This window comes from Mus caroli, chromosome 14, assembly GCF_900094665.2.
Source record: "Mus caroli chromosome 14, CAROLI_EIJ_v1.1, whole genome shotgun sequence".
NCBI lineage: Eukaryota > Metazoa > Chordata > Mammalia > Rodentia > Muridae > Mus > Mus caroli.
The window spans coordinates 66,235,721-66,251,149 of NC_034583.1; the positions used below are offsets into that span (position 1 = coordinate 66,235,721).

The 15,429-nt window shown below is 42.3% G+C and overlaps 1 protein-coding gene across 4 annotated transcripts in view; it reads left to right on the forward strand.

Moving 5' to 3' along the window:
- Zc3h13 (zinc finger CCCH-type containing 13) overlaps nucleotides 1-4,959 on the forward strand; it is a 60,663-nt gene extending 55,704 nt beyond the window's left edge. For 2 of the 4 annotated variants that reach the window (XM_021181997.2, XM_021181998.2), the window contains exon 19: nucleotides 4,066-4,959. In XM_021181997.2, the coding sequence (XP_021037656.1) occupies nucleotides 4,066-4,236 (171 nt within the window). In that variant the 3' untranslated portion in view covers nucleotides 4,237-4,959. The remainder of the gene's footprint in view (nucleotides 1-4,065) is intronic. The other 2 variants (XM_021181995.2, XM_021181996.2) reach the window with 1 other exon arrangement.
- The last annotated feature ends 10,470 nt before the right edge of the window (nucleotides 4,960-15,429 follow it).

Genomic DNA, 15,429 nt, shown 5'->3' on the forward strand with positions numbered 1-15,429 from the left:
CAGGAGTCCGCAGGAAAACATTGATTCTCTTCCTATTAAATTTCTATTAAAAAAAAAAGAGAGATTTGAGGAGATTAAATTTATAAAACAGGGGCTGGTGAGATGGCTCAGTGGGTAAGAGCACCCGACTGCTCTTCCGAAGGTCTAGAGTTCAAATCCCAGCAACCACATGGTGGCTCACAACCATCCGTAACAAGATCTGGCGCCCTCTTCTGGAGTGTCTGAGGACAGCTACAGTGTACTTACATATAATAAATAAATAAATCTTTTAAAAAAATTATAAAACAAAAGATATAAACCCTCTCTAAAGATTAAAATGAACACTGATAGGAGCGATGGGAAACTTTTTAGAAAGTCAAGTCTATGTGGCAAGAGAGCTGGCTCAGTGGTTAAGAGCACTTACTGCTTTCCCAGAGGGCTGGGGCTCAGTTCCCAGCATCGTGTTGGGTGACTCACAACCACCTACATCACTCTAACTCCAGGGGAGTACCCTATTCTGGCTTCTGTGTGTTCCCTCTCCCTCTCCATCTCTCCCCTTCCATTCTCCTTCTCCCTCTGTTTGTTTCCCGCCTTCTCTTCCTTCCTCCCTTCTTCCCTCTCTGTCTCTGTCTCTATCGCACTGTCTCCTCCTTCTCCTCCCCCCTCCTTCTGTCTGTCTCTATCTGTCACTCTTTCTCCTCTGTCTATCTTATCTTTCCCACATAAAGTCCTGATTGAAAATGGCTTTTGAACACTACAATAGTCATTTTCCTTTGCTATTCCTGTTCTACATGTCCTTAATATCTCATTCTGCTGCCTAGGTGCTATCTCTCCTGGTAGCCTTTCTCAACTCAGCATTTCCCTTGAGTATTACCATCCCCCATCTCTAAGCATGTATGTATAGCAATAGTCACCATTATCCTATTATTATTTCAGTTTTAATTACATTTGCATCATATTATGGCTGATTCTAATAAGGAGTGCCAATATCTTCAGGATTCTGACCACTTTGTGTAAAATATATTTTATGATACTTCTTGGTTCCTCCCTAATATACTGTTGTGTCCCTCAGACACAATAGCGACTCAAAAGCCCTGAACAATCTCAACAAGAATTGTTTAGAGCCTTATATCTTATAATTCAGAGTACAGATAATTAATGGACCATATGACACATTGTGACATTTAATGATTCATTACGAATGGCTTAATTGATCCATCTGCAGAAGGAATTGTGAGTGCTCAGATTTCTCAGTGTTAAGGACATCAGCAGTAGGTGGACCTGGTGAACTCTTCTGTAGCCTGTGAGCTCTGCTCAGGGGGAGGAGGAGGGTCTTGAGCTTGAGACCAGCCTGGGTTACAAATAACAGCACACGCTGAGAGACAGGACAGAACTGGAAAACAGTTTTAAATGCTCAGAAACCCCATGAAGAATACTGGGATTAAATTTTATGTCACTACAAAAGAGAAGAATAGAACAGGGATATTTCCTGGGATAAGAGATAGATTTTTCTTCAGTGACAAAAAGTAGAAAAACTACTAACCACATATTTGACATTATCACTTTATAGGAGAATTACTTTGAAGTGTTTAAGTATAAAGCACCATAGGAAAAATAAGGAAAGATAACACGTAGCTATTGTAAATGAGTTTTAAAATCATTTTATCATTATAACATATAATATACAGCAAATAAAAGGAAGGAAATAATAGCAGATTAACAAAATTAGAGATAGAAGGACATTAGAAAAATACATAGTGAAACCAAAAGCTGTTTTTTATTTGTTTGTATGTTTGGTTTTTCAAGAAATTAATAGTCTACTAACTAAACTAAGAAAGAAAACACAAATGAGCAGTAATGAGGAAAGTTGAGATGACACTACGAATGCCATGGTGACAGGAGAGTAGTGAGGTCCAGTGTGGCTCCGTAATAGAGGGCTCGCCTGGTGAGCCCAAGGCCCTGGGTTCAGTCCTCAGCACTGAGCACCAAAATAAAAGAAGAAAAGAAAAAGGTTGCGTTAAAGTTTAGTAGCAACGAATAGACGGAGTCCTCAAACGACCAAATCTGTATAAGAAGGAATAGAAGACTTGAGTTTAGATCCTTCTAAAAATGAAATTTCCACCCTGGACATTCATGCTTGCAAATCTGCTAAGTATTAAAACAAAAGAAAAGAAGAAAACCAAGATAAGAACCAATCAAACACGGGTGCAGCACAGTGTTTCCTTCCCAGCATATGCCACAGCTCCAGCATCGCAAGTACTCCTCGAAAACCGCTGCTCACCCCGCTCGTGCCTGCCGACAGTCATAAAGAGCCTACAGAATGGAATGAGTCCTGTGCCACAATCAAATATGGGTTCCCCAGGAATGAAGACTGGCCAGTGTTCTAAAATCATTCACTGTGACTAAACAGAGAAAAAAAAAATACATGATCATATCATGCAATTATTGTTCTCCCTAGAAACTCGTCTACAGATTTAACAAAATTCTGATAAAAATCCAACCAAGATTTTTGTACTCTTTGTAGAGATAGACAAGCTGATTCTAGAGTTTATGTGACATCTCAACATATCATTTTTACACACACACATACACACATGAATAAATAAATGGGAGAATTTATTAATTTCAAGATACTGTGAAATATACTATTAGAATAATGTGGTATAGATAAAAGAATAGAATTTCAGTCAAATGAAAGTAAGCCAATTGCACAAGTAGACAGAAATGTAGCGCCGGGCGTGGTGGCGCACGCCTTTAATCCCAGCACTCGGGAGGCAGAGGCAGGCGGATTTCTGAGTTCGAGGCCAGCCTGGTCTACAGAGTGAGTTTCAGGACAGCCAGGGCTACACAGAGAAACCCTGTCTCGAAAAACAAACAAAAAAAAAAAAGAAATGTAGCCAGTTAAGAGGGACAGGAGAGTATAAAATAGTTTCAATTTTTAAAATTAATTTTTGTTATGAAATATTTCATAAATTGAGACACTGGTTTAAAAAAAGGAAAACACAAACATTGGGAGACAGTACTTAATGAATACACTTCTTAAATACCCCAAATATATGCAGATATCCTCAAGAACTAACAATTAAAAATAATAGAAAATTTTTCAAAATGGTGAAATATTTAAACAGACATCAAGCCAATGTGGATAGCCATTAAGCACATGAATAGATGTGTCTCATCACTAGCCATTATGGAGTATAAATTAAGGCTGCAGTGAAATCCTATTCATTACCTATATCAGTTGCCAAAAAGAATTAACCAGCTACAACTTGATCACACTCTTCCCCAAACTGAATCCACCTCCCGTGTTCTTCCTCAGCAGAAAATGAACTGTAGCACAATTGAACATGGGTAATACCTGTCAACAGAACACACTACTGCCGTCTTGTGCAACATGCAGTCCTTTCAAAGGCGTTATGTTGAATACGGAACTAACATCCGTGGTTACGGAAGACATCAGTGGTTGCCAGGATTAGGGTTGAGAATATGAAGTAAATGCTTCATTGAGTAAAGACTCTGCCTGTCTACCCTGATTGTCGCCATGTTTGCATGAGTCTGTATGTGTATTAGACCTCATAGGATTGTACATAAAATGTTACTTTATTCAGTCCTGTGGCCCAAGTGCTGAGAGACTAATAAGGAGGGAAGAGTGTTTGACTTATGCGGGAAGAATGAGGAAAAAGAGATCCTTTCCTCAGAATTTGCAGTTTGTCGGGTAAAAGCAAGATTGAATATAGGTGTCCCTCGGCACGGTGGACACGGCTGTGTCCCGCGGGAGAAGCAGAGACTCAGCACACGCTGCCTCCTCTCTGTTCTGGTTCTATTTTCTCCTCAGAGGTGCAGACTAAATGCAGTTAAGGACTTGTTGGGAACTGTTTAGGAACCCCACCTTAGTAGGAGCTCAACAGGGTGCCCACTGAAGCTTGCTTGCTGATCCTGAACAGAATCCTAGTGTTGCTTCAACATGTGGAGTTAAAGTCATAGTCAGTGCTCAGCTGACATCGGGGTTGGGTGGAGGTGCCCTGCCTTGCTTTCCCACTGTCACCCAGCAATGTACAGCTTGTTGCTTTTGTTTCTTCCGAACAGGGAACTGTGAAGCAGGCGTACACAAACACTCCGATGGTAGACAATGAGCTGCTTCGGCTAAGTCTTCGGTTATTTAAGAAGAAGACCACCTGCCATGCCCCTGGACAGGAAAAGACTGAAGATGGGAAATTAGCACCGTGCAGTATCCAGCAGGAGCTGTGTGTGTCCTAGGTGAAGACTGAGGACGGCCCTTTTGCTCCATCTTCCCAGTAGTGCATAATCTTTCTTGAAGTTCTTTGGTTTGAAGACATTGCTAACTACAGAGACAGAAGAGTCACCAGCCACATCAGCAGTGAAAAACTTCAATCTTCAGAGACACCAGCTTTGGTTCATTTAAGATTTTCCATTAATTTTTATACAGTAATTGACACTCAGGCAAAATAATGTGAAAATGTCTAGATTTAGTAATTTCGTCTGTGTTTTCATTAAAATGGAAGATTTTAAGAAACCAGGTCACCCCTGCTCTTCCAGCCTGTGAATACTTCCTGTAAAATAAAAGCACTGATTTTCATTCTGGATCATCACACAGAAACCGACCTTAGTCAGAAAGGAGTGCTGCTAGAAGCTGCTGCACAGGCTGCAGGGCCATGTACAGAGCTCTGAGGAGCGCCAGCCTAGTAAGCATGCTGGGAGGCCGTCTCCACTACAGGAAGCCCAGGTGGTTTGGGTTTTTTCTTTTGAAATTTCTAAAATAAATGACTCCATGGGATTTTTTTTTACACGTGTACATTGCTACATTATATATTGGAAGTCTTTGGACCTTTGAGTGGGGTTTAATTGTTCATTATCAGAGACTGTGTGCTATTTTATTTTTAATAAATGTATGTTCCCTTTTCCTGTTGTAGATTTTCCTTGCTCTTTATTCATCAGACTCCAGACACCTAGAAACATGTATTACCAGCGTTATAGTTTCATTCTTCATATATTTTCCTGCTTGTGTAGTTAGCACTGGACACTTGCATACGTGTAAGGACACTGGAGGGCGTACTTCATATCCAGCTCGCAATTCTGGAGGCAAACCTGTGACCAGGGTGAAAATCCTGCCACCTGAGCTCAGTTCTGAGCTGCCTCCGTCCATCCTGTGCTACGCAAAGTTTACTTCTTTAAGTTTCAGAATAGTTTGTTCTTGTGTGTGTTTCGCTCAGGAAGCAAACTCTCCGGAGGACTTGGGATAGACAGTAAGCTGAAGAATTTGGGCAGACAGTGGTGCTGAGGTGCTAATAGAGAAGATGTTCTAACTTGCTCCTGGCTTTTCGTGGGGCTCCGTTAAAGCCATGAGCTGTGTTACTTCTCTCGGGCCTCATATCCCATCTCTGGAGATTGCTTGGTGACACTGGGGCAGTGTGCCTGTTCATCTTGTTCTAGCAATAGTGTGTCTTCCCAGTGAGAAATCAAGTAAGAGCCCTTTACTAACGACACAGCTAGCTGGGGCTGGGGCTGGTGCCCAAAGAGTCAGCTTCGAAAAGACGTTTCTGCTAGCTTGTATATACCCGTTAGGCTTATGTGTTTTATACACACTATCATCTTTAAATCTGTTAGGTCCTGGCCCCAGGTTACTCTTTGAACAAATTAAACGGAGGATGGAGACTACAAGTCTGGCCACTTGGGCAGATGGGAGATTTACATAGCAAAGATACTGCCAGACGTAATTCTTAAGTACACCAGTGTTATTCTTTTTTGAATAGTTGTTATCCAGGGTCATGTTGCCCACCTGGTAGAATTATGCATTTCTCAAGAAGAGAACTGGGGACTTTATGGCAGGCCAGGACTTAACATTTGTTGTGACCCTGCGCTGCCCACTTGAACTGCCTGTCAGAGGCATATTCTCTGAGGAAGGGCCCCGTGGCTGATCCACCCTGATGAGCAAACATTTATATCCCCACATCCTAGTGTTTGCTCATCTCTCTCAGGCCGGCTAACACGTGACTTAACTTTGGGACACTTTGGAGGCAGGACTCCCTTAGCCGGCTTCTCCTTGGTATGAGTTAATGTCTCCTAAGCCGATCCTCTAGCTAGTCCTTCAGAACATCATTCTATTATGTTGAGTTTCTTCTAAGTTCATCTCAGACATTTGTTATGTGGGATATCCACACAGCAAAGGAAATAGTCTCATTTTCAAAATAGCTCTGAAACCATTTCTAGGAAATACCACCAGAGGAGAAAGGGAGTAAATCCTTACTGTCATTTGCTCTTTCCAAATGCTGTAAGTGAAAAGAAAAGAACAGAAAGTTAGGACCCCAGAGAGTGAATGCCAGCAGGAGACCACTTCCTGACTGCAGTAGGGAGCACTGGGCTCTGCAGCATCAAGGTTTAAAGTCCAAGAAAAATAGTTTAGAGAAATTTCAAGTCTTAGAACTAATAGCTCCCAGAATTGTGAAACATGACGAAAAACAAAACAAAACAAAAACAAACAAACAAAAAAAACCCATGGCTTCATTTGTCCACTACTGCTGAAACTATCTAAAATTACCTAAGTTAGGTGTGATGGTGCCTGCCTTAAACACAGGCCCTGGGAGGCTAAGGCAGGTGGGATTCTGTGAAGTCAAGGCCAGCCTGGTGTTCACAGCAAACATCAAGACTGCCAGACCTGCAACCACTGTCTCATATGGAAACTAGATGGCTGAAACTGCCTTCCTGTCAGGCTGCAGAGGAGAGCTTTAGGACCATCTGTTTTGCATGAGACCGCTGTTTCCATAGCATCACGTTCCCAGTTGGGAAAGACGATTCCCAGTTGGGAAAGACGATTCCCAGTTGGGAAAGACGATTCAGTCGTGTTTCCAAACTTGTTACACAGATAAAATGCCACCCAAGTCTTGTTGGGTCTCTTGTTGACTCTAGACCTAATACCTAGAAGACACCTTTTAATCTGTAAGTATGGACTTGGATTTAAAGCTCTCACCACTTTGTTCATTTGCTGTAATGGCACCTCTCAGTTCTAGCTGCTGGTTAGAGGGGGGGGGGGGAGGCAGAAGTGCATCTGTAGTGCAAGATAAATAAGAGCTGCGTGGTCAGATAACTGAATTGGCATTCCCTCAGGCACCTATCCACCATTGATGGAAACTTGCGAGTGTGCCTAAGTAGTAGCTTAGGCTGAAAGGCCTGGCCGCTGATCACATGATCTCCCCGTCCGGACCACTGAATTCAGATGGTGCCCATCCTACCTCATAGCCACATTAGGGATTTGTGACTCGTCCTTACCTGCGCAACTTTAAGTCTGCAGTACATCCCACTTGGTTCCTTACTATTGTGTTGAGTGAAGATGCCTGTGTTCAGTGACAATTGATGATGCTTTAGAACATCAGGAAGGAGCTGCCTGCAATTAAACGTAGACTGGGCTGGAGTGATGGATTGGGCCATTAATAAATAGTGCTTGCTGTTCTTTCCAGTGCTCCAGCCCCCTGGGAATCTGATGCCTCTGGCCTCTGTGTGCACCTGTACTCACCTGCACAAGCATACATACACACACATAATTTAATAAAATATATCTTTAAAGGCGTGTGGTGCTGAGAATATAGCTCACAGGTAGAGCACTTGCTTAGTGGCTTGGGGTCGAACCCCAGCTCAAAGGAGAGGAAGTCAATTTCTCCTTCAAGAGTCATAAATTTCCTTTATTCACTAGTCCTTTTGCGTTTCCCATGTAAGTATTCTGGGCATAGCATTATACTCTACTCTGAAGGTGACGTCAGCTTTTGTTTAGTACCTTTCTATATAGAGCTGTAGACAAAATTTCCCAATGATAGAGTTAACTTCTTCAGATTGTCTATCATATCGTGCTGGTATCACTGTTGTTGGTTTGTCGGTTTCCATGGCTTAGGCAAAATGGGATGTAAGTAGACTTTTACATCATAGTAGTTAGAAGGCTGAGCAGGGAAATGGATGCTCGAATAGACTGTGGGTAGGAAAGGTGTCCTAGATTGCCAGGCAAGATCTTATGAAAACTGCAGGGCCAGCAGGGCAGACGGGAGGGAGCATTTTGGGCTGAGGGGCTGGGGAGACTGGGGTGTGCTGACATCTGGACTAAAACACCTTGCTTTGCTACGTGATGGACACTAACTGGTACTGCTCAGCACCAGGATGGTGAGTGATGCTCTGGCAGGTCTAAAACTGTGCTGTTCTGGAACTCTCTACAATGGTGGTATGGCCTGATGCAGTTGCCTTGTGTGAATGCAGTCAACACCGAAAAGATAACCTGTAACAGGAACCAAGGTTTTGCCTTTTTGTGTGACTTAAAGTAGTCACACATGGCTCAGTGCTGTATCTGGAACATAATGTGGCCATTTTCCCCAAAGCTCTCGTAAACTTATTACTGTTGGGGACAAGTGATGCTGGGAATTTACCACAGCAAGGCTTTTAGTTCCTAAATTTAGGTCCCGTGTTACTGAAATAGGACAGAACATTGGTGCACAGATAACTGGTCTTACAATGTGTGGACTGGGAAGCACAGCACAGGATAACGGGTGAGACGAGAGACTCGACCATGTTCTAAAAGGCAAGTAGGAGAGAAATGGGAACACGGCCCGGTAGGTTGGGTCTACGACATGGATATCTGGGTGTGGTGGCATATGCCTTTAGTCCCAGCACTCAGCAAGTAGGCAGATCTCTAAGCTCTAAGCCAGCCAGGTATACATAGCCAGTTCCAAGACCGCCAAAAGGATTTTTAATAAAACATAACAAGAGTATTCGTAAGTTATATTATGTGATAATAATATATTGGAGTATTCCAGTTACATTACAGTAATTATGAAACTCAGAAAAGTAACTCCATGTTACTTACAAGACATGAGAACAAATGTTTGAAAGTAACTGAAAGAGAAAAATCTGTAGACATAGAATAAAACTATACTAATATTAATTATCTATATCTTATATTCATTGAAGAGCAATCACTAATATTAATTATGTTTATTTTGTATATATTGCCGTGGTGATTGCTAAAGTGCTGGTTTCTAGTTCTGTCATTTCTTCCACGTTTGTCAGAATTGTCACTTTTGCAGCTCTCCTTACTCATCTGTTTCTTCATTCTTAACAGTGTGAGCTCACGGACTTCTGTTTTGTTTTGTGGGTCACAGTGTATTACTACTTGGCCCTAAATACCCATGTCTTGGATGCTAACTCGACTTAGTCTATGTTTGACAATACTAATATTTGGTGTTGCTCTGGGGTCTGCGTCTCTTATATAGGCTAGCTTTAGGCTTAGTCATATAACTTACAAAATGAAGTTTGCAAAGTTGTTTATAGGAAAAATTCAGGCTCTGACTTGCCACCCTCAGACTCAGAGACAAGTGTTGTTTGCTTCTGCCAGATTCTGAGTGTCTCACTGGGGACATTCTACCCGAGTTTTAGGAACAGGCTATCTGGGTCTCCCTGTGACCTAGCCTGGGGTATAGGTTATGCCTGGGCACTTGTTAAACACCAGCATCATTCCACCAATCCAAAGGGCAAGGGCTTAATCAGTGACCATACCTTGGACCTTCTGGGCCTGTGTTTCTGCTTTCCCTAAGAACATCCCAACTTCTGACTAGCCCCTTGCTGCCGTTTCAGATTTTGGATGATGTGTTGGTAAAACCAGTCCCAAAAGCCAGGTTCACTTTGGATTTCTAGCTCCTCTGGAATTCTTATACAGGAGCGCGCACACACACACACACACACACACACACACACACACTGTCTTACTGGCTTCCAGTAACCAAGCAGCATTTTCTAGGTAAGTAATGTCTCAATGTTCCCTCATTTCTGCTGTGAGGACTGTTCTCAGTCTGTGACCCAAGGAACAAGCTAACTCTCCATTCCTTTAGTTCATTCTGTGTCTCATTGCATTGCGCATTATGTATTTTTCTGTAGCTTTCGAGCTTTTATTTTTCTATCCATCATCTGGTGCCTTTTCTGACATTGGATGATTTGCAATACTGCGGCTTGGGGCAAATCTGGCAGATGGTTGCCTTCCGTACTTCATGGCTCCACCATCTCAGCTGATGCCTCAGAGACATGCTGTCTCCTAGTGTAGCCCCTGCTTTGTGCAGCCTTGACTCTTCTCCCTGTCTGAACCAACCCAAGTCCAGAAAGACTTCTGTGGTCAACCTTGTGTCTTTGCCCTTAACTGTCCCAATCAAAGGGTGTTGGCAGCTATTTTGACTGTCGTGTGAAGATTTTATTTGTCTTCTAGTTTTACTTGAAATAGAACTTCACTTTGTATTCAGTCTTTTTGTCTGCTTCTATACGGGTTGTTAGCGAGGAAGTGAAGAAATTTGGGCAGTGTGTTCTTGCTATAGTCCTTGCCGTGCTAAATATGGTGCAATGATCACAGGAAGTCCCCCTGCCCCCATATAGTCCTCTCAGCATCCACTGTCATGGTGGATTACTGGGGTTATTTGTGTAGATTAAATAAACAAGGGTTGGGCTGTATCGTTTCGATTTCTGGTAGGTGGTAGGAATTATTTGTCACCGTTTTATCACATGACCATCTCTAAAAGCAAAGGAGGCTGGGAAACTGAGTATCATTTTTACTGGCCCCTTATGTTAGAAATGCCCAGAGGAAGTGAGAGTTGATTGTGGGTAGTAGGTTTGCCAACCAACCATCTCTTCAGCAATTTCAGGGCTAGGGATGCCAACTTTATGATACTCAGCAGAAGTACAGAATTATGTTGTCCCTTCTCCAAACTACACTTCAAACACAGCTTTGCATTTTTCTATGTATGTACTCAAGAATTGCCTTTAAAATGTCACATCGCACTCTATCTGCCATTGGTTAAACCCACAGAAGTTTATTCTTGCACAATTGGCAACTTAAAGTACCCTTCAATTTATACTGGATGCCTTTTAGCACTAGGAGGTGGGAACTACACCTTATTTCTGATTGCTAAAATGTGATACGGGCCAAGAGAATTGTGTGAAAATAACCAATTTAAAAATACATTCAAGTGGCTAAGAAAAAATGTACAAAAAAACAGTTAATACAAAACCCTCGATCTCGTTTTGTTTTGTTGAGGATGGGGTTTCACTGTGCAGCCCAAGCTGGCTTGGAACTCATAGCAGTAGCCCTGTGTCTGCCTCCTTGGTTCTAGGATTATAGACATGAGCCATCATGAGCAGCTTTGAATGTCATTTCATGTGGACCACTTACCAGAATGCTGTGTAAACTCTCTCTCTCTGAGCATGACTTAATCTACAAGGAAGGGACTATCCAAACTCAGTCTTGCCTACAAATGGGCCTTCTCCCTGTACCCCCTTCCCATCATGTCCTCATTCTTCTTACACTGTCTATATCTTCCTGACTCGATGTCTGGCTGTCTGTGAAACTCTGAGCTCTCCTATTTGCCCTGAGTGTTGTCAGTGTCACACCATAGCCATAAAGGAATAGTGGCAGACTCTATATGAATGTTGACTGCTGCTTTCTCTGCCTTGAACGCTGTCTCCTGCTCAGTCCTCCTAGTTACCCTCTTCCTATTTGCACCTGATCTCCAACTGCATCAAATGTCTACTCTGCAAGCTAACTTTGTGCATCCTGTTTCCTCCACACTATTTTTTTCTATTATAGCACATATTTAACAGCACATTATGTTACTGTCATCTGCGGTGACATGTTTCTATATTTAGACACTAGGTGCTTATTTTGCAAACTATTATTAACGTACCACCTTTGTCTGTTTTTAGAAACAGGGTCTTCTGTGTCCTAGGTTGACCTCAAACTAAATACATAGTTGAGGGTTATCTTCCACTCCTGCCTCTATGTCCCAAGTGTTGAGATTAAAGGCATGTGCTACCATTATTGTTTTTATGTAGTACTGGGGGCATTGAGCCCAGGACTTGTGTATAGTAAATGAATATTCTACAAACTGAGCTATATCCACAACCTCACAATGTCCACCTTCAAAGCCTTGAATTGCTCAATCATCAAACAGTTGATACATTGAGCAGCTCCAGAGGGAACTTGCTGAGACCTCCATGAGAGGTGGTTGAGGGATGGTTGGTCAGAGCAAGCTCAGAAGCACAGCAAAGCAGGCATTCAGTGGTTCAGGTTGGAGATGGTGCCCTATTTGGACTGTCTCTGTGGAAGTTCAGTTGTCCAAGTGGCCACGTGGGAATGAGTGAGGTGACGTCTCCTCTCCTTTTAAATCCTGACTTCTGTTTCGGTTTGTGTACATAAGAACTATCAGGTCGAGAAAACAGAAAACAGGACAAGTGGGCTCCTGGAAAGGATGGCGCGGATGGTGCGGATGCCTAATCACCCTTCTGAATCAGCTTCATTAGGCACAGGGCTCTCAAGCCTGTGATCAGGCACTGGAAAGGAACAGTGCAACACAACATGCTGAAACCTGAGTGGCAGAGTCTTAAGAAGAAGAGGGGCTTTCCTTAAGGCCTGCAGAGAGGCTACATGACAAGATGGCTTAATTTAAGGCAGAAGTAATAGAATACCTATCAGGAACAGGATAATGGGGATGGGGAGAAGAGAGCCTCAAGAGAAAGCCTCTAAAACAGTGTTTCTCTACTTGTGGATCACAACCTCCAAAGACCATAGGAAGACACATACTTACATTATGATTCATAACAGTAGCAAAATCACAGTTAGGAGCAATTAGTAGCAATGAAAATCATCATAAACCATAATAATTATGGTTGGGGGTCACCACAGCATGCTGAACTGTATTAAAGGGTTGCAGCTCTAAAACAAAGGAAAGCATGTGGCTTTTCTGTCTTTTCAGTTGGGTAGTGGGGGTGTTACAGCATGTGATTTGTCTGGGCTAGCTTATGTGACAGAGAAGGAAGGAGCCAGATACCGCTGCCTCCTGTGCAGTCCTTATGAAGAATTTCATAAGTATCCGTATGTCACAATGGATCGAGAGCCATTTGAAGCAGTAATAATAAGCTTTGTCAAAACTGTTGCCACTGTCAACCAACTGCCTAGAAATGTTCCCCATCACAGATATAGAGTAAGTTAAAAAGATGTACTTAAGCTACCAAGCCTGTTATCCACCCCTGGGCAGCTGGTAAAGAGATTATTGCCTAATTAATCTTCGTATTGTGCTAATGACAATCCTAAGTGGGTCCAACCTTGAATCCGGTTGTTCACAGACAATGAAAATCCTCCTAAAGGGCAAATGTAGTCAGGTGTCCTCTTAAATTTACCTACCTGGCCACCGAGCCCCTTTAGTTATCTTGAAGTATAACAGGCTAGCATGTAATTGTGAAATAGCATGTTGACATTTCTAGTGGCCACACGTGACATGTTACTACAGACCTTGAATTCATTTGGACTAGAATCTTACATTACAATGCTTAAATAGATACTGCCTTTTACTTCCCATCAAGACTCCTCGGGCGCAGCATATATTAAACCTGTAGCCATCATCTCTAAGAAGCAGACAGCGGCAAGGGTGGAGAGAGATGGGAATGGGGGCATTCTGTTTATCTGTGTTAGCTTTCAAGTGCTTTGTGGAGGGATGATAACCCAGATGTCAGTTGGTGAAGTACTTCACGGATACGGGTTCCTGATGTTGGTGCAAAGCACACTTGCCATGAGCGTGCTATATCAGAAAGAACGCAGATGTGATCGTCTTTCCACAATGTCGGAATAGTTTCAGCTCTGGCTTTTATGCTGGTTTGTCTGATACTCATCCTCCACTGGAAAAATAAGATTCTTGAAAGGTTTAATAGATACAGAACCAAAGGAAATAAAACAAGGTCCTAAACACAGTGGTGGGAACATCAGGGTAACACAAAAGTGGGGACATAAATGACATTGTTAGCTTTGGGATTGGTAGACATTAGTGACTACTCAGCTAATACCTTCCAAAGGTTTTACTTAATAATTGAAAGTGTTCCCAGGGAGGGCAGGGTCACTTTAGCCAGCTAGTTTGTTTTTTAAAAAGTATAGACTTTAAAAATGGACTCGCTTGAAAGGAAACTCAAGGATGGTTTGGTTAAAGTTTGAGAGAAAAATAGCAGACAAGATGGGGACTCCAGAAGCCGCCAGAAAGAAAGAGATGGAGAAGAGGAGGAGAGTCACGTTCTTCACGTTTGCATTTAGGAAAGCAGGCAGGTTTGGCAAGCCTGTGAACAACCACATTAGGTTGGGGTCCAGTCTTTAGAGAATGTGAAAATGCCCAGAGTGTATGGCACACAGGTTTAGGATGATAGGCAGTATCGAAAGGGTGAGCCAGAAAGAGGGGAAAGGAAAAGTTATACTTGTCTAGCTAGAATACAGCCTCTATCCCTATAGGCTTAGCCATGAGAATCTATAATCGATCGTATATATCTATCTAGGGTACACAAGTGCATATATCAGGAAGATTATTCCTCCCACCTACTTAGCGTGTCTTCAGTTAGATCATGTTTCTCGGCGTTTCTGGAGTGGATAGTATGCTTTTCCTAAAGGGTAGTTTCCTGCCCAGGGTCATCTCATTAACTCTTAAAGGGATAATACTGTTTGGAGAATTACAATCTTTTGAGCTATTTAGAATATGATGTCTCCATCCAGAACAGGGGTATGATTCAGATCTCATTCTTTTGACCAACACCATGTAATAGAAAAGGCAAAAAAAGATAATAAATTTATGAAAAAATAGACACTTTACCAAGAGGAAGTGGTCTTCTCTTAAATGGGGCTTAACAAAGGCCTGCCCTTCTCCATTTTATTTGAGATTTTAAATCTTAGAGCAAGTCAGTTGTGATGTAGCCCTCCCCTTCGTATGGTATTTCAAGGAGGGCATTTGTGTGACTTTCTCTTCCATAAAATTAATGTGTCATCAGGGACTTGAGAGGGATGGCCCAAGGCTGATTGGGGGTCAGAGGAGAAGTGTCCACACTCCGTGTCCTCAAGGCCTGTTCATGTATGACTAGCAATGTAATAAAAGACCGTTAGGTCAGATAGAGAAAGTGGGTGTTAAATGTTCTTAAGGGCTAGGATTTGAATATGTCAGGGTTCTACAATCCAGCCATTCTCCCATCCAGGTACTAACTGGGTTCCAACTCTACTTAGCTTGCAGGTCGGATCAGATGTATTCAGTGAGGGATAGCCTCAGACCACAGTCACGACATGCTTGTCAGCCAATCATTAGCCTAGTAGAATCCTTAACATAGGTATAGTTTCTTCTAGAAACTTTGGTTTATGCTAATTATAGTGTATGTCCCAGGACCATTTTGCTGTTTCCTTTCCCCTGTGGATTTAAAATGGAACAAATATGCACAGGTTTCTGTTGACTGTTGACTATATTCTATTGACTAGGCTATACATGCAGAGATTTTGATGTGCTGCCTAAAAACAAAAAGTGAGCCTTTTACTCTTGGAAAATATGTCTGTTTAGGGGGAAGACTGATAATTTTTGGCTATCAATGCTACTTCCATTTCTTTCATACCCACACTTCAAA